Raw genomic sequence first — 19,542 nt, forward strand, 5'->3', positions numbered from 1 at the left:
TTCACCCAAGAGTTCTGAAGGAACTCAAATGTGAAATTTCAGAACTACTAACTGTAGTCTGTAACTCCATTTAAATCAGCTTCTGTACCAAATGACTGGAGGATAGCTAACGTGATGCCAATTTTTAAAAAGGGCTCCAGAGCTTATCCTGGCAATTACAGACCTGAAAGCCTGACTCACAAAAGCTACTAAAGGATCTCACAAAACTGGGTGACTAGGCAACAAAATGGCAGACGAAATTCAATGTTGATAAATGCAAAGTAATGCACATTGGAAAACATAATCCCAACTATATAAAATGATGGGGTCTAAATTAGCTGTTACCACTGAAGATGGAGATCTTGTTGATGGTTTTCTGAAAACATCCACTCAATGTGCAGCAGCAGTCAAAAAAGTTAACAGAATGTTGGGAATCATTAAGAAAGGGATGGATAATAAGACAGAAATCATCATATTGCCTCTATATAAATCAATGGTATGCTCACATCTTGAATACTGCGTGCAGATCTGATTGTCCCTTCTAAAAAATATATATTGGAATTGGAAAAGATTCACAAAAGAGCAACAAAAATGATTATGGGTATGGAACGGCTTCCATATGAGAAGAGATTAATAAGACTGGGACTTTTCAGCTTGGAAAAGAGATGATTAAGGGGAGATATGATAGAGGTCTATAAAATCATGACTAGTATGGAGAAGGCAAATAAGGAAGTGTTATTTAGTTCTTCTCATAACACAAGAAATACGGGTCACCAGCAGCAGGTTTAAAACAAACAAAAGAAAATATTTTTTCATACAACGCACAGTCAACTTGTGGAACTCCTTGCCAGAGGATGTTGTGAAGGCCAAGACAATAACAGGGTTCAAAAGAAGAACTAGATAAATTCACGGAGGGTAGGTCCATCGATGGCTATTAGCCAGGATAGGAAGGGATGGTGTCCCTCTGTTTGTCAGAAGCTGGGAATGGGTAACAGGGGATGGATCACTTGATGATTACCTGTTCTGTTCATTCCGTCTGGGGAACCTGGCATTGGCCATTGTTGGAAGACAGGATACTGGGCTAGATGGACCTTTGGTCTGTCCCAGTATGGCCGTTCTTAAAGGGGCCTGATTCTCCAGTCTTATTAGTGTTTAAATTCTCATATAGTGTTTCAACTAGCCCTAAATTCTATGAATCTCTGAAATCAGAAGTAGCTGTTTATTCCAGTGGAATTTCACTACCATAAAACTGGTGTGAGAGGAGACTCAGGTCCAATGGATTTGCACAGGATGTAAATTACTCCCAAATTTGGCCCCCAATCTATAGGCCTACTACATATGTCCACAAGTTTGGGACACAGTGATATTAACTGAGCCAGAACAAGTATATAAAATACTTTTGTAACTGAGACACTTCATCTCACTATTTTTCGTTTTTCAAAATTTTCATCTTCAGCATCAATTTTTCACAGTTTAATGTGCTGGAGAATAAGAAGCTAATACTCTTTGTACACCTCTACCTCAATATAACGCGACCCAGTATAACACAAGTTCGGATATAATGTGGTAAAGCAGTGCTCCGGGGGGGGGGGCGGCTGCGCACGCCGGTGGATCAAAGCAAGTTCGATTTAACACGGTTTCACCTATAATACGGTAAGATTTTTTGGCTCCTGAGGACAGCGTTATATCAAGGTAGAGGTGTATTTCTTTTTTCCAACGGAAAGCATATGCAAGTTGTTTTACCTCCCACACTTTAAGTTCAGACCATTTAATCTGTTTTAAAATTTAAGAGGAGAGCAAGATACTTGACAGAGCCAATTAAAATAGATAAATTATTAAATAAGCTATTTTTCAGAGTATTTTGTGGGAAGACAGATAAAAATGAGTGCAGGGAGAAAAAGAGACATTGGAGCTATATGTGTGCTTTGTATTTCAGCTAATACCCCTTTCCAAGAAAACACTGTAAAGTAACAATGGACCAAATGATTCCCAGTGGAGTTACACCAGAATTAATTTGGCTCAACAAGTTTTGAATCCTTCAATTTTGACAAAAGTTTTCACATTTCTAGGCATTTTGAATAGTAGCCCAGGGATTCTCAAACTTCACTGCACCACGACCCCCTTCTGACAACAAAAATTGCTACATGACCCCAGGAGGGAAGACTAAAGCCTGAGCTGATTCAAGCCCTGCCACCCCGGGGAGGGGGGGGGGAAGGGGGATGTCAAAGCCAAAGCCCCACTGCCCTGGGGGTGGGAGGGATCTAAAACCCAAGCCCAAAGGCTTCAGCTCCAGGCAGGGACCTGTAATCTGAACCCCACTGCCCAAGGCTGAAGCCCTCAGGCTTTGGCCCCAGACAGTGGGGCTCAGGCTTTGCCTTCAGCCCCTAGCCCCAGCAAGTCTAAGGGCTGGTCTACACTACGGGGGAAAATTGATCTCAGATACGCAACTTCAGCTACGTGAATAACGTAGCTGAAGTCGAAGTATCTAAGATCGAAATACTCACCATCCTCACAGCGTGGGATCGATGTCCGCGGCTCCTCATGCCGACTCTGCAACTCCGTTTGGGTTGGTGGAGTTCCGGAATCGATATAAGCGCATTCGGGGATCGATATATCACGTCTACATGAGACGCGATATATCAATCCCCGAGCAATCGATTGCTACCCGCTGATATGGCGGGTAGTGAAGACGTAGCCTATGACAGCCCTGGTGACCCCATTAAAACGGAATTGGAACCCACTTTGGGGTCCCGACCCACAGTTTGAGAACTGCTGCAGTAGTCTGATCTATAAAGTCTGAGTATTGAATACCCTCTGTGATTGATACTCTGTAAGTACCTAGCATTGATTAAGAAAATTCATTCATGTTACCAATTATTGTAACTGTTATATGTTATATGGAAAGGTACTTATATTTTTGTTATAGCCCACCCACTCACTATTTGCTTGTTTACACTACAAGCAGCATCTAAGTGCTGCTGAAAGTTTTTTAGTTGATCCCTTTTGACAACTTGGGTGTTAGATATATAAGATGTTTTACTTCAAAGCAGCCTCCTTTTCTGCTTGAACCAATTCTGAAGACTGGACATACTATAACAGAGAAAAGAGAAATATGTTTTTCCATTTCTATCAGCTGGGTATAAGTCAAGAGAACTTTAAAGTCATTGAATACAATTTACGGTTCTGAAGCCTAAAACTATATCACTGAATCCACAAATGTTGGGCTGACTACCAAATAAGAACAGAAAGATTTTTGCAAAATGATTTTATATGTATTCTATATAAAGCCTTTTCACAAGAAGAGAAAAATGAAAAGATTGTGAAACTCTCCAAAATTCATTGGCTGCTATGTGACCAGTGATTACATTTTTAAAAGTATGTGTGTATATTCTGATGCAAAGCAAGTAAATGCAAGTGGAATTTACAGGCCTGTTCAGTGATTAATCCTTTAAAGCTTTGGAAGACATGAATAGGTTAGGTGAACATTGCTTCAAGTTCATTGCAAATCCCACCTCAAAAGAAAACCTTTAGTTTGTGGTTAAGAACATATTGGCAAAAGATTCAAACAGGATTTATCAGTCTTTTTTTATTTTGTGCTTATTTAGCAGACAGTCCAAGAATAATGTTTCATTCCATTCCACTGGCAGGGGAAAAAAATGAAGATTATGTTATTGAAAGAAAAAATATGAAAGTAGGTGTCTGTGCTATTTCAGTTGCTGCAAAAACACAATGAATATCTTCTATGAATATATGCATCCGGTAACTTGGTTCTTATAGGGAAAAAAAGTCACTAAATCTTTCTTTCATCTCAAAATTTCCATTGGAAACAAAACAACAATAACCAACACCCCTCCCCCCAAAAAACACCCTTTTTAGGACCAGATCCTGGCTGGCACTTGTGGTGTCACGGAGAGGACACAAGATCCTGTCAATAGCATAAGAATCAGGCATAATTTCACTCAGGTGGTGTAATTCTTGCCCCACTGAAGTCAATGGCAAAACAGCCATTGACTTCAATAAGGTCAGGATTTCACCAGGATCTTCAGGGATTGCTCCCTCCCTGTTCCCCCAAGGATATCCTGAAGTGGATGGGGAGAGCAGGGCCATGACACTGCCGCCCACTCCCCACTAACCCACAGAATAGGACTGGTTCACACAGGGGAGCAAACTGCCCCTCATAAAAGGAGGTAACAGGAGATGTGCACTTCCTGTTTGCTGGGGAGCTGCAGAAGGCATCCATAAGATACAATTCTTCTTGATGATCTTCCTGGAATGGAGTGGTTCCACACCACCTCCAATACATATTTTTTCCTAACAGGCATGATTTAGCCTTCAAAATACTACTACTAAACCTCCCAGCTGCAGTGTAGACACAGTCACTAAGAACAGTGGGGGATGGCAGCCATTTAGAAAGACAGCAATTCTGTGAATCTCTCTCTGAAAAAGAAAATGTTATGGCCAGCCTTTGCTAACAAACTTTCAGTTATGAAAAATAACCACAAGAGAAGCCAATACCCTATTTCTTTTCAAAAACTACCCATTGCACCAGATCTGGTCCCCAGAGAGGCAGGAGGGAGGGGAAACTGGGGGACATGAGCACACACATATCTGTGCACATGCGTTCAGTGAAATCTGGAGTTGCCCGAGGTGGTAGGAAACTAGGGACTCTGTCTGTGTGCGCAAGGGAATGAAGAGTGGTCCAAAAGGCAAGGGGAATTTGGAAGACAAAAGACTGGAGGAAATGGTGATGTACACTTTGGCTGCTTTGCACTGTTCTGGTAAAAAAAACAAAATAAAATCACATCTTTAATCACAGTTTAACTAGCCAGTATGCTCTGGGTACTTTGTGTTGCTTCAGAATGGCACAAAGCAGCCAGAGCGTGCCAGTTAATCTCACCATACAAGATAATTTTTAAAAAGATATAAGACTTGATAGGATATTTCTAATGATTTGAAGATATCACTTGGTAACATTTTTTGTGAGTCTCTTGTTTAAAAATGTCATTCATGAACACTAGTTAAAAAATAAACAAACAAGGATCTTCCCAAACAAAACTACATTAAAATGGAGTTAAGGCTGAGAGTATGTGTCAATAATTTAGGATCAAATACATCACAGAGATGATGTAAGTATCCTAAAAACAACAACCTAAAGAGGGGGCAAGAAATGTGTCATGTATTTTAATCTATTTAATGATTTTTTAAATTTAATCTGGGAATGCAAACATTAAAATGCCTTTTTTATAAGTTGTATTAATGTGGCATATTTTCACTAAAGGTAAGAGTCAGAGCATCTCTAACAACCTGGACTGTGTACTTCCATACTTAACTCTGAATTTCTTGGGTTGATGGCACGTTGTTTTGGAATAATTAATATAATTCAGGGTAAGAGACATTACAGAGATTGATATGTACCCTCAATTCTATATCTTAATTCCTAAGTGATGTTTTTGTCTGGGCCTATATGTCTAGTATGTTAACCTTAGTAAGATCTTGGACTCAATATCTATGGGAGTGAGTTCTACAAGCTAATCTTTCGCTGCATAAGAAAGTATTTAATTTAATCAATTTTAAATTTGTTTTTCAATAGCTTTGTGTATGCATTCTGAGAAAGGGTAAACAGGAGTGCCTGATTTTCCCTGACTACATTATTATTTGGTATACCTCTGTCAAGTCCCTTCCTATTCTTCCTGTTTCTCAACTAAATAATCCCAATCTTTTCATCTTTATTTTTTAAATGGAAGTCTTTTCATATCTGTAGTCATTCTGAATGCCTATCTCTAAACTCTCTCTATTGATTTTATATCCTTTTTTAAATAAAGTGAACAGAATTGAACATAATATTCTAGGACAAGGGCATAAAATATTGATTCAGAAAAGAACACTATTATTTTCAATCCCATTTTTTTAAATTCATCTTAACATTTTATTTGCATGCTGACCAGAGATTTTCATAAAAATGTTGTCACAGGGCACCTTCATTGTTACCCAGTGAACCTCACTGTCTAGTCAGTTAAGATGGTTTTGCAGTCACAAACGCACACCAGGCTATTTATTACATAACAATACCAGGCAACACGGGTTTATAGCAAGGACTGGCTTCCCTGCCCTGCCTGGCCTGGCTCATGCTCTGAGCTTCCTCCTGAGCTCTTCTGAGCTGCCTCTGGATCCCTGTTTCCTTCCCTTATATTCTCCCCAATTGCCTTGTTATTCCAGTGATTGTCATTCACATGCTCATAATCCCCCACCAGAAAGTGTGTAATTGCCCTCAACTGGGCCTGCCCACTTATCTAGGCTGCAGCAATGTCAGTGACCAGGCTGTTGCTGACAGCTCCCTGTCACAGATGTCCACAGTCAGATCTTTTTCTTGTGTGGTTACAGGTAGATTTAGAATCCGGCAGAGCATCTCCATAGTTCAGATCATTCTTTCCAATGTGTATTTCCTTGCATTTGTCAACAATGAATTTTATTTGCTATTGATGAACTGAGGGTTAGGTCTCCCTGAAATTCCTCATGATCTTCTCTAGTCTTTTCTAACCTATATAATTTTGTGTGATCTATAAATTTTGCATCTGAATGTTCATCCATTTTTCCAGATCGCATATATCAAATACTGGTTTCTAGTATCCAGGGGCGGCTCTAGACATTTCGCTGCCCCAAACATGGCATCATGCTGCAGGGGCCACTCTGCCGGTCGCCAGGAGGGCGACAGGCGGCTCCGGTGAACCTCCCACGGGCATGCCTGCAGAGAGTCCGCTGGTCCCGCGGTCCGCAGGTCCCGCGGCTTTGGTGGACCGCCCGCAGGCATGCCCAACCACTGGCCCAATTCCCAGACTTTAATGGGGGATAAGAACAGATTCATATATATGCAGTCTCCCACACAGTCCTTACAGAAGGACTATAGATTGGATTCTAATTCTGTAAACACAATACATTTAAACATTTGTTCTAGTCAAGACCAAAGTTATGGCAAATTTTATTTTAAATAAAATACCACAAAGAATAGAAAACCTCAACTGCATTTTGTGTGTGATGCTTGTATCTCATCCAGTATATTTCTGATGGATTCTATACAGACCTCTCCTCTGTGATTTTTCATGCAGGCCTGCTTCCATATTTCTTCAAAGTTTTGATCTGAAATGCTCACTCCGATGTTACGGAGAATTCGTGCAATCTGTAAAGTAATATGTGATGGAATTAATTTTGCTCAGCATTTACTTTAATTAATATAAGGGCTCATCTTGCATCCATTATTTACATGAAGAATCTTAATTTGTCTAGGAGTGAATTTCACCATTAATGAAGACTACAGGCCAAATCCTGGCGTGTTTAAGCAAGCCAACTCCAATTAAAGTTAATGTGAGTTTTATCTAAGGAAGGGCTAAGGACTGCAAGATTTAGCTCTAAATGTATACACTAGGTTAATGCAATTTAAAGGTTCAGAAAGCAAGCACACAGAGTTCAGGAAATTTATAAGTTAAGGTTTCCAAAGAAGCCTAATAAAACCATGCTACTAATCCATTATCTTTTATTCTTTACATTTGTCAACATAAATATTATATTAAACTCTACATTTAACAAGGAAAACACGTCGTAAAAATGCTATGAGCCAGATCCTCAGGTAGTGTACATCAGCATAGCAAGGTTGATTTCAATGAAGCTACCCCAATTTACACCAAGATTGATTTTACACCAATGTAATGGAACAGAGGCTCAAGCCCCTTCGTTTAAGTTTGTCACATACATATTTACTCTGCGTAACAGATTACATCAAGCTGTGGTGGTGTAATACTTGCCTAACAGGTACAGCAGACTGTGGGTGGAATATTGCCATTCCATATACATTTGTTCTTTTTCACTGCTTGTCTTTATTTTAGTATATTTTATTTTGTGCATATTTGTTTCACGTGATTTTTTCTGATCTTTACTATTAATTCAGGGATTTCTTCCCTAATCTTTGTTCAGCCAAGAACTGGCTGGAAGGCAGCTGCACCAGACAGAGTTACTTCTTTATGGATATTGTTGTTCATTCCAGTGGCTTTTTGGTATACCCTCTACCATTTAATGAGTGGTGGAGTTTCCGGTTTAGGGGCCAACCACCCAACCTTTGTACTAGCTTGTGATGAATTTGGACTAACAAAGACAATGATTTATGGCACAAGGTGTGTTGACTGCACCACAAATTTCAATAGCTAACACTGTGCTAGAAACCGAGCACAAGCTCTACTATCTAGGATCAATTGTATCAGATAACTTATCTCTAGATAAGAAGCTTAATTCTTCCATAAAAAAGGCAGCCATCACATTAGGTCAACTAACCAAGCATGTGTGAGATAACAGAAAACTAACACTGAATGCCAAGATCCACCAGACAGATTTGGAGATTTGGACACTACCTACAGCAGCCATAAAATAAGGCTAAATACCTTTGATATCTGCTGTTTTTGCCATGTTCTAAATATCAAATGGGAAATCAAGTTTCTGACACCAACATCCTTGAGAAAGCAAAATTCCCAAGTCTAATGACAACTCTCAAACATAGATGTCTCCATCGGCTTGGTCATCTGCACTGGATGAACGATAGATGCATTCCTAATGATCTCATGTATGGAGAACTTGTGAATCCTCCAAGGCCATTGGGCCAACCGATGCTCACTATCAAGGACATTTACAGGAGGGACTTAAACTCTCAACATGGATGCTGCAAGCTAGGAAGATGCAGCTAGCAACAGGCCACACTGAAGGGCTGCGTTGCACGAGGCAGTCAAAGTGGCTGCAGAGAGGTGAAAGGGAAAGCACAGCAGGCCTCAAATGCTAGTCATTTGCTGGGTTCATCCTCTGGCCCTGCGCCTTATACCAGCACTATATGTGGCAAGGACTGTCACTCAAGAATTGGACATTTTAGTCAAACATGAAGCTGCAGCATGGCGCACAGTAACTCAACTACTTTGGTGCTTATACCACTGAATTTCTCGATAAACAGCTGCCATATTATTAATTCACATTAATCTGCCACGTTAACCTCTAAAACACAGCTGGATCAGCATTGCCAACCTCCTCCAATTCACTGGGTCACTTACAAATGAAATGATTTTATAAATCCATAGCACCAGATACTAAGCAAAGTAAACCCCTGTAGCTCCATCAACACTAATGACTCAATTCCAACTTACACTAGCTAAAAATCCAGCTCATAGTTCGTACGTAATCCTAAATGAATATTAAATAATTCATTAATTGTATGTCCACAATATTTATACTTTTAATTGCACCCCTAATTCATAAAAACAGACTAAATCTTATTTTTCTTACAATCTCATAGAAGTCAATGGGATGACTCATGGGATAAAGATGAACAAGATTTGGCCTGATAAATATTTAACCTTTAACATTCATAGCTTCCTACACTAAAAACAATACTACAATGCCATTTAAGTATACTGTTCTAGGACACTTTTATCAACACCCCAATAGGGATTATAAAACATTCTGAGCCCCATTAACCCAGTTTAAAACTACCACATGTACCTCTATACTGGGTCATTATGTAGCCTGAGCATTTCATTTTCAAAAGGCATAGTATAAAAAATTATAAAAATTAAATGTGAAAAAATATATGAACAGATATAAAATACTCACCTGACAAATTCACAAATCATCAAGGGTCAGTTTATCTGACTCATTTACCACATTCACAGTCTCTTTTACGCATGTTTATTGTCTAAACTTAGGTCAAATCAACAAAAACACAATTCCTCAACTCACCCTGGGATGTAGTTCACAAGAAATTTTCCTTTTTCACTTCTCAGGGACTTCTGCTTTCTGTCCCAGGGACTCTGGTAGTCCTAGTTCTCCCAGGCAGGCTCCCTATTCCCAAGGAGGAGGCAGTGAGAGCCCTCTCTGCCTCTTTCCTGACTAGCTCTCAGCTCACCATCAAGGCTTCCCCTCACCTCTCATCGAGGCTCTCTTCCCTTCTCTTTCAGCTCAGGTGCCCCCTTTTAAAGCTTAAAGTATTACCCTGTGACACTGCCTTGTGGGCTTTTGGCTCCCTCTTTTCCCTCTTCCTTTAAAAAAAAAAGCCCACTCAGGGTTGGCCTCACTCTCTCGTTGTATCAGGGCCCATTCAAATTGCTGCCATTCTCCACCATGTGTAACAAGGCAGGGCTTTTCCCCAGCATGTGAAGGACTCACTGCCACACCCCTAGTCTCTTTTATGCAGTTTTATTGACCAAACTTAGGTCAAATTAACAAAAACACAATTCCTCAACTCATCCTGGGCTATAGCTCCCAGTGATTTCCCCCAATTTAGTTCTCAGGTTCATTCTGCCTCCCCTCTCAGGGGACTCTGGCCATTTTCCTTCTCCTGTTTCCCTGCCTCCCAACCCAGGAGATTCTGGCAGCCCTAATCTCCAGAAATTCATATTCCCAGGGAGCAAGCAGTAACAGCCCCAGGCTACTCTTCCCCTTTCCTGATTGGCAGTCAGCCTAACTCACCCAGCTACTCCCTCACTAGATCTCTCTAAGCCCAGATGCCTTCTTTTAAAGCTCAACAGGGATCAGCTGAACCAATGGTCACAGTGCATTGGCCCTGCTCACTCTTAAAGAGCCAGCGTCACCCTGTGACATCTTCCCATCTTGAAAACCATCCCAGGCACAATATCTGCTCACCTACCCTTTACTGTGATGGTCAAGTTGATATTGAATAAGTGAATGTCATGTTATTTGCCAGTCAAAATAAACTCATTCACTCTAAGGGCTGATTTGTAGCCCAATGAAAAAGACTCTTATTAACTCCACAGGGCACTGGAACAGGCTCTGATCCAGGACAGCACTAAAGCACATGCTTACGTCCCAATGTGTTCAATAAAGTTAAAAATGTGCTTAAGAGCTTTCCTGAATAGGAATGCTTTTTTGAATTGGGGCGTAGTGAGAACAATTTTTCAGTATAGTCTTAACCCATGCTGTTTTATGGTTAGTAATCCTGTGTCTGCTTTGATTTCTTGTAATGAAGGCTGGAATTGAGGGTCATATTGTGTAACTGACTAGTAGGCAAACTCCTCATTGATTTCAATAGGGCTTTTTGCTCAAAAACAGATGGCATGATACAGTCTCAGGTTTTTAAATTATAATTTCATTAACCATTGCATGTTTGAGAAAAATCAATTCTCAATATCAAAATAAATTAAAAATTAAACAGAATTATTGAAATATGCAATGCACTGCATGAGTACAGGATGATTTAACACTATTGCTGTCTACTATATTCTGCATAAACTGGATAGTCTATAATGGAGTTTGACATTTCAGACCACATAATAACTTCAGAGAACGGTTTTGTCTAATGCATGATAAGTATAATGGGCTTATCAGTGAAGAATAAATTCTATTTGCTGTTAGCTATATTCTGTGCACATGGATTTCCTGCTTCGGACAGATTATAAAATGTTAGTACGTTCATGTGCAAGTCATTCTGAGCAATTCTGACAAGTCATCTTTTATATCTGAGGCCTCTAATTAGCAGTATACCTTACTGTAAAATACCTAACCACGCTCCAAGTGCACTTTCAAGCATGACTGAATACTTTAGATAATAAAATGAACAAGGGGGGGAAGGAGGTTGTCGAGTCCCCTTTTTTAATTTTAGATTTGGATTTTATGTTTTGAGTTAATATTATCTTAGAACTTTAATAGGCATCTGTTTAAAGTAATAAAATCAGCTCTTAATTTGTAACATTGCTGGCATTAGAAAATACAAAAAAAGTAGTATTCAGTAATAAAACAGTGAAACCGTACCAGATATTATAGAAGGAATAATGGAAGATACACAAGTCATTGATAAATTAGATTTTCACACTGAGATGTTTAAGTGTGTGTGTAAGAGAGGGATGGGAGTCCTACCAGAATTAATGATTTTCTCTCATTTCTCATTGCCAGGACAAAAATGTAATTTAAAAAATGTCTGTTCCTTCATACCCTTTGCATTAAATGTGAGGAATTCATTAAAAATGCTGACACATATTAATATATTTTCAAAAATAACTAGCCTATTCCAAGCATTTGGTTTTATAAAACACATACAACATATCCTATCACAACCAGTTCCTGCCCCATTCCTCTGCAGGTGCAAGAGACCCAAAACACAGCTGAACTGCCTCAATTCTATTAAAATGTGGGGGCGGGGGCCTCTAAGGATATGTCCACACTGCAGTTAAACACCCGCAGCTGACCTGTGTCAGCTGACTTGGGTTTGCAGGGCTTGGGCTAGGGAGCTATTTAACTGTGGTGTAGACGTTTAGGTTTGGGCTAAAGCCCGGTCTCTGGGAGCCCACATTGGCGAAGAGTCCTAAAGCTTGTGCTCCAGCCCAAGCCCAAATGTCCACACTTCAAATAAGCAGCCTCTTAGACCAAGCCCCACGAATCCGAATCAGCTGACACAGGCCAGCTGCACGTGTTCAATTGCAGTGTAGACATGCCCTGAAGTTCTAGATATGAGAATTGTGCAACCCCTGTACAAAACCACTGTACCATTCTGTGACATCTTTCTCCACAGCAGCACAGACAGGGAGATTTGGGATGGGGCCAGGCCACTAGATCTATGACTATGTGGATAATCTGATTTAAACCTCCACAAGAGGGAAGGAGTGCAGCAGTGCAGACGTTATTGCATCCAAGGACGACAGCACCAGCTATGCCAGTGTTCCATGCCTGGGGGAAACTGTCCCCCCATCACTCACAGAGACTGCCTATTAACGTGGGCTTTGCAAAAAAGTTTAGAATTTGGCCCTCAGTGAGTAATGGGTGTGTCAAGGTTCCTTCCCCACTCTGAACTTTAGGGTACAGGTCTGGGGACCTGCATGGACACTTCTAAGCTTAATTACTAGCTTAGATCTGGTACACTGCCACCATCCAGAATTCCAGTGTCTGGAGCACTTTCTGTCCCCCTAAAACTTTCCCCTCCCTGGGTTGCCTTGAGGGACTTCGCCAATTCCCTGGTGAACACAGATCCAAACCCCTTGGATCTTAAAACAAGGAGAAATTAACCATCCTCCCTCCTTTCCCCCCACCAATCCCTGGTGAGTCCAGATCCAGTCCCCTTGGATCTTAAAACAAGGAAAATCAATCAGTTTCTTAAAAAGAAAGCTTTTAATTAAAGAAAGAAAAGTAAAAAATCATCTCTGTAAAATCAGGATGGAAAATACTTTACAGGGTAATCAGATTCATATAACCCAGAAGAACCCCCTCTAGCCTTAGGTTCAAAGTTACAGCAAACAGAGGTAAATCCTCTCAGCAAAAAAAGGAACATTTACAAGTTGAGAAAACAAAAATAAAACTAATCCTCCTTGTCTGGCTGTTACTTACAATTTTAAAACACGAGAGACTGGTTCAGAAAGATTTGGAGAGCCTGGATTGATGTCTGGTCCTCTTAGTCCCAAGAGCGAACAACCCCCAAAACAAAGAGCACAAACAAAAGACTTCCCTCCACCAAGATTTGAAAGTATCTTGTCCCCCTATTGGTCCTCTGGTCAGGTGTCAGCCAGGTTTATTGAGCTTCTTAACCCTTTACAGGTAAAAGAGACATTAACCCTTTCTGTTTATCTGTTTATGACATGGTGACATCTAGCAAAACCATAAAACTACCTGAAGTAAACTTAGGTGCCAGCGTAATTAGGGTATTTGTCATTTGACAAATGTTTTAGGGTGATATAAATGTGATAAAGTTCTTATATTTTATATAATAGGATGCCAAGGTAACAAACTACTTGACATGCTGATTTTTCTTCTGTTATAGCAATGACATATGCTCAAATGAGATGTAAAAGGGGTAAACATTTGAGAGCAGTATTTGTGTAATGGGAGCAAGTGCATCAGCAATCAAAGCTCACAACTTCAAGGAAGAAATCCTGCCATATTTCTGTCTAAAATCAGCTAAAAGAGTAGAGCCAGTCAGAGTAGAACTATCATTCTATAATTGCACTATAAAAATGCTTTTGTATGAATTACATTCAGGTGAAAAGGGCAACAACCTTAAAGGGACTCCCAGAGACATAATAAATTAAATCTGGATTAACAGTATTGCACCTTAATTGCAGTACCCTGAAAAGTAGAGGGAAACTTTGGGGATCACAATGGGGGAGGGAGGAAAGGAATAAGGTAAATGCTATGGATGTGTTCGGTGAAGTGAGAACACTTCAAAAGTTCTGGAGGTTTAGAAAAGCATCAGTATATTTGTATGTCTTTCCTGAGTTTTGCCCACTGTTATTATTAAAAAAACTACTACTTGTGAAAATGAGTCTAAAACTGAAATATCACTCAGAGACTGAACTTCTGTGTATAATAATGTGAACAAAAACTATGTTTGGTGACAGCTAAGGTTGTATCACAACCCAGCCCGCTAACTGAAAACCAGGAAGTGTGAAAATAAAAAAGTTAAAATCTCCAATATTCTTTGCCATATTTACACCACTTACAATGCTATCAACACCACATTCCAGCATTTCATAAGGCATCTGCTCCAACAAGCCACAAAACAATACCGTGATGCTCTGTACCTTGGGTGAACACCCAGTACCCCCACGTTCATCTTTATAAAATGATTGCGTGGTATCCAATGCAAAGTGTGTCATGTTGGGTGTCTTCGGAAGGCTCATAATACACGGAGCATGGTTGTTATAGTGATGTTGTAGTAATTGTTACAGTAATGTTATAGTAAGGTTATAGGTAATTGTCATAAACAGACAAGTAAGAGTTAATAGAACAGAAGTACTTCATATCTCTTTTGCCTGTAAAGGGTTAACAAGATCAGTGAGCCTGAGGACCAATCAGGGGACAGGATACTTTCAAATCTTGAGGGAGGGAAGTTTGTGTGTGTGCTGTTAGAATTTGGTTGTTGTTCTCTCTGGGTTCTGAGAGCGACCAGACGTGCAACCAGGTTTCTCTCCAATCTCTTTGATACAGTCTCTTATATGTCCAGAATTGTGAGTACTAGGTAGATAAGGAGAATTAAGCTTATGTTTGTTTTCTTTATTTGCAAATGTGTATTTGGCTGGAAGGAGTTCAAATTTGTATTTTGCTGAAAGGATTTTAATTTGTACTTGAATACTTAGGCTGGGAGGGTATTCCCAGTGTCTATAGCTGAAAGACCCTGTAACATATTCCATCTTAAATTTACAAAGATAATTTTTACTGTTTTTTTTCTTTCTTTAATTAAAAGCTTTTCTTGTTTAAGAACCTGATTGTTTTTTTTTCTGGTGTGAGACTCCAGGGGACGGGGTCTGGATTCACCAGGGAATTGGTGGGGAGAAAGGAGGGAAGGGGGAGAGAAAGGTTAATTTCTCTCTGTGTTAGGATTACTTTCTCTCTCAGGGAGAGTCTGGGAGGGGGATTGAGAAGGAGGGGGAAGGTGAATTTTCCTCTCTGTTTTAAGATTCAAGGAGTTTGAATCACAGTGATCTTCCAGGGTAACCCAGGGAGGGGAAGCCTGGGAGAGGCAATGGTGAGGGAAAGGGTTTACTTTCCTTGTGTTAAGATCCAGAGGGTCTGGGTCTTGGGGGTCCCCGGGCAAGGTTTTGGGGGGACCAGAGTGTACTAGGCACTGGAATTCCTGGTTGGTGGCAGCGCTACAAGTACTGAGCTGGTAATTGAGCTTAGAGAAATTCATGCTGGTACCCCATCTTTTGGACGCTAAGGTTCAGAGTGGGGAATTATACCATGGCAGTAGTAATTTCATGTATATAATTATGAGGATGAAAACGTATCCTCGTGGCTTAAAGCAAGCCTGTGCAAAAATTCTCCAAGAACAGAGAGGCAGTTCACACCTCGTCAGGGCATGGATGGGACACACCCAGCCCAGCCTCACAAGAACAATGGACACTGGCTTATGTAGCAACAAAAGAATGTATTAGACCCTCGACTGAGTCACCCTCTTCCTTTGGGCAGTTTGGGACTGTGATGAGGTAATGCTCACCTGACTGGTGGGAAAGAGGGTGCAAAGCCAGGAGGCAAGAAAGGACGTGATAAAAGGGAGAGACATTTTGCCATGCTCTCTCTCTTCCACCTTCATCTACAGACACCACCACCAAGCGACTGAAATGCTGATCAAAGGGGAGAGCCTGACTGAAAAGTAACCAGCCAGTCTGTGGTGAGAAGCATCTAAGGACACTGAAAGTGTTAAGGTCAGCTTAGAATGCGTTTTGCTTTTATTTCATTTGACCAACTCTGATTTGGTCTTTGACTTATAATCACTTAAAATTTACCTCTATAGTTAATCAATCTGTTTGTTTATTCTACCTGAAGCAGTGCATTTGGTTTGCAGTGTGTCAGAGACTCCTCTTGGGAGAACAAGCCTGGTACATATCAATTTCTTTGTTAAATTGATGAACTTAAATAAGCTTGTAGCATCCAGCAGGCATAACTGGACACTGCAAGATGGAGGTTCCTAGGGTTGTGTTTGGGACTGGAGATATTGGCTAGTGTCATTTGCTTGCAAGTAGCTGGGAGCAGTTTACATGCCAGAGGCTGTGCGTGAACAGCCGAAGAGTGGGGGTTCTCACAGCATAGCAGGGTAAGGCTGGCTCCCAGAATCAAGGATTGGAGAGGCCTAGTAGATCACTGGTCCACATAACAGCAGAGGGAAACATCACACATACACACTACAGCTTCATCTGACTTGTGTTGGAGTGATCCAGTTCTACCCATTTTGGGAGATATGTTGGCTGGCTCCAGGTTCATCATGGCCAGGCAGACTTCCCACCCCCAGGTGACCTCAGCACCACCAATGGAACCCAAGTGAATCTGCCACATAGCTGATTCTCTCCCAACCTCTGCTTCCTCTTCTCCCTTTTTCCCCTATAACCCCTCTTTGAGCTAGATTTTTTGTTCTGGCAGCTGCAGATAGAAGCACCATGATCGGTAGCAGAAGAGTTTACACCTTTATCCAGCTGCAGGGTGAATCTGAAGAGTTGACTGGACAATCTGAGTCCATTTTCCTTCATGGCCAGTGTGACTGTGGCAGACCAGGCACCAGCTCATGCCAAGGCCCCTCGGCCTCAACAGAACATTGGCCAATACATAGCTAGAAAACAGTCTGGCTCACCTATGTGTTAATATTGTTAAAATAGAGGTTATGTTTATAAGAACGTGTTTAGTGTTTAGGCTTTGTGAAATGCTTGTAGGATGCTGCATAGAGTAATCTCACTTACAATATCTGAACCTCATGTTATAAGGTTATACCTAGTGTTTGCATTGTAAACCTCTGTAACTTTGTAACTCACCAAACATGAAAGAATGTAAATGTAATGTAAAATGCTGTGTTACAGCGATAGAATCAAGGAGTTCCATCTATTTAGCTTAACAAAGAGAAGGTTAAGGGGTGACTTGATTGTAATCTACAAATATTTAAATTGGGAACAAATATTTAATAATGGGCTCTTCAGTCTAGCAGAGAAAGGCATAACACGATCCAATGGCTGGAAGTTGAAGCTAGACAAATTCAGACTGGAAGTAAGGTGTACATTTTTAACAGTCAGAGTAATTAATCATTGGAACACTTTCCCAAGGATCACAGTGGATTCTCCATCACTGAAATTTTTGAAATCAAGACTGGATGTTTTTCTAAAATATATGCTCTAGGAATAATTTTTAGGAAGTTCTGTAGCCCATGTTACACACGGGGTCAGACTAGATCAGGGATCAGCAACCTTTCAGAAGTGGTGTGCCGAGTCTTCATTTATTCACTCTGATTTAAGGTTTCACATGCCAGTAATACATTTTAACATTTTTAGAAGGTCTTTTTCTATAAGTCTATAATATATAACTAAACTATTGTTGCATGTAAAATAAATAAGGTTTTTAAAATGTTTAAGAAGCTTCATTTAAAATTAAATTAAAATGCAGAGGACCCCGGACCGGTGGCCAGGACCTGGGCAGTGAGAGTGCCACTGAAAATCAGCTCACATGCCGCCTTTGGCCATAGGTTGCCTACCCCTGGACTAGATGATCACAATTGACCCTTCTGGCCTTGGAATCTATGAAATGGGTGCTTTAGCAGTGAATTTCTTTGCCTTCACGTTTGGATCTCTTCAGCTTAACTTTAGGTTCTGAATTTTCTGGGTTCATAATGCTTGTTTTTGTAATAATTAAAACATTCTTATGATTTTTTCATCCTTAAATTATTGGTATGTACTGTTAATAAAAATATCAATTTAACCTAATTTTCTGTCTGTGAATATTAATATTGGGCACTTGTAAAATGCCAAATATTTCATCCACAGATCTCAGTGCTTTACAAATCATTATTAACCCCATTTTACAGATAGCAAGCCTGAGGTACAGAAAGGTAACATGACTCACCAAATTACAAAATAAGTCAATCATAAATCTGAGAATTTAACCCAGGTCTTTTGACTTTCAGTGTGGTGCCCTATCTGCTTGACCACATAACCTCCGAGACCCATTCTGCAGGTGTACCAGACGTATCTAGAGAAAATCTTCAGAAGCAAGGTACAGTACCTCTGCCTTTGGTCTTGTCTTAAAAAAATCTTTTTCATACACTCCTTTCTGGCTGAAGACAGATGGACATAATAATGCATAAGCATTGGCTTCATCACCATAATTAGTTCTGTCACTGATACGGCGAATACGAGGGGCAGGAATGTCTGAACGAATGGTTGGAACGCCATATAATGGGTAACCTGTGGAAAAATAATCAATACATAACATAAATAAATAAAAGAACTATGCTTGCAGCAGTAGCTCACACAGAAATAGCAGTTGTGTCATACAGTATTCCCCAAAACTAGGGACGGGTGAACTACTTTGGATAAAATAAGAACTGACCTGAAATTCTGCTTGAAACTCAAGTCAAATCTTTTTTTAATGGGGTTTTAAAAAACAGATTATTTAATTTTCCTCCCACCCAGTTTTTACTTGCTTCTACACTTCATGGTTTCAGCTACAACCAGAAGCATAAATATTTAAATACTGTAAGGTAGGCTATTGTTGCTTTATTTCCAACCAAGCCAAAAACAGGATTTTATTAGAAATATCATTAAAAAACTGGTTCTCCTGAGACTTCCAGTATAATTTCTAGACCAAAGAGTTTTGATTAACATCCAAACTTTTGGGTTCTTATTCTAAATGAACCTCCAAACCTTAATCTTAAGCATATGAATCAAATTTGGTTTAATATTGTTGGATAAATTAGATTTAGGTAGTGAGCTATTCTATGTAATTAGCACATTTGCCAATACTTTCTAAAATTGCTTCTGATTTTGTCTTCACTAGCATTCACTGTACTTACAAGTTGCAGGGAGACCTCCTACAGTTGCATTGTACTGAGAAGAAGTTGTGCGATAATCAGCAAATACACGATCTGTTGGTCTTGTAAGAGTTTTTGGTGTCTTTTCTGAGGTTCCAGGTTCCTTTGGTACAAGATCTTCATCTTTTAAGAGTGATCCATTGTTTGTTTTGATTTCTGCATCTTCAGGTAGAGAAGGCTCAGAACCATCTGGCTTTTTCCCTATAAAATGTGAAGGTTATAAAATAGCCAAAATTATTAGAGGCACA

General features: G+C 40.0%; 1 protein-coding gene across 3 annotated transcripts in view; it reads right to left on the minus strand.

Annotated features, from left to right (window-relative positions):
* Positions 1 to 6,781: 6,781 nt before the first annotated feature.
* EFHB (EF-hand domain family member B) overlaps positions 6,782 to 19,542 on the minus strand; it is a 42,408-nt gene continuing 29,647 nt past the window's right edge. For all 3 annotated transcript variants that reach the window (XM_050938429.1, XM_050938430.1, XM_050938428.1), the window contains 3 exons: positions 19,277 to 19,495; positions 18,487 to 18,668; positions 6,782 to 7,153 (listed from right to left, as the gene is read on the minus strand). In XM_050938429.1, the coding sequence (XP_050794386.1) occupies positions 6,992 to 7,153; positions 18,487 to 18,668; positions 19,277 to 19,495 (563 nt within the window). In that variant the 3' untranslated portion in view covers positions 6,782 to 6,991. The remainder of the gene's footprint in view (positions 7,154 to 18,486; positions 18,669 to 19,276; positions 19,496 to 19,542) is intronic.

This window comes from Gopherus flavomarginatus, chromosome 2 (genome assembly GCF_025201925.1).
Source record: "Gopherus flavomarginatus isolate rGopFla2 chromosome 2, rGopFla2.mat.asm, whole genome shotgun sequence".
NCBI lineage: Eukaryota > Metazoa > Chordata > Testudines > Testudinidae > Gopherus > Gopherus flavomarginatus.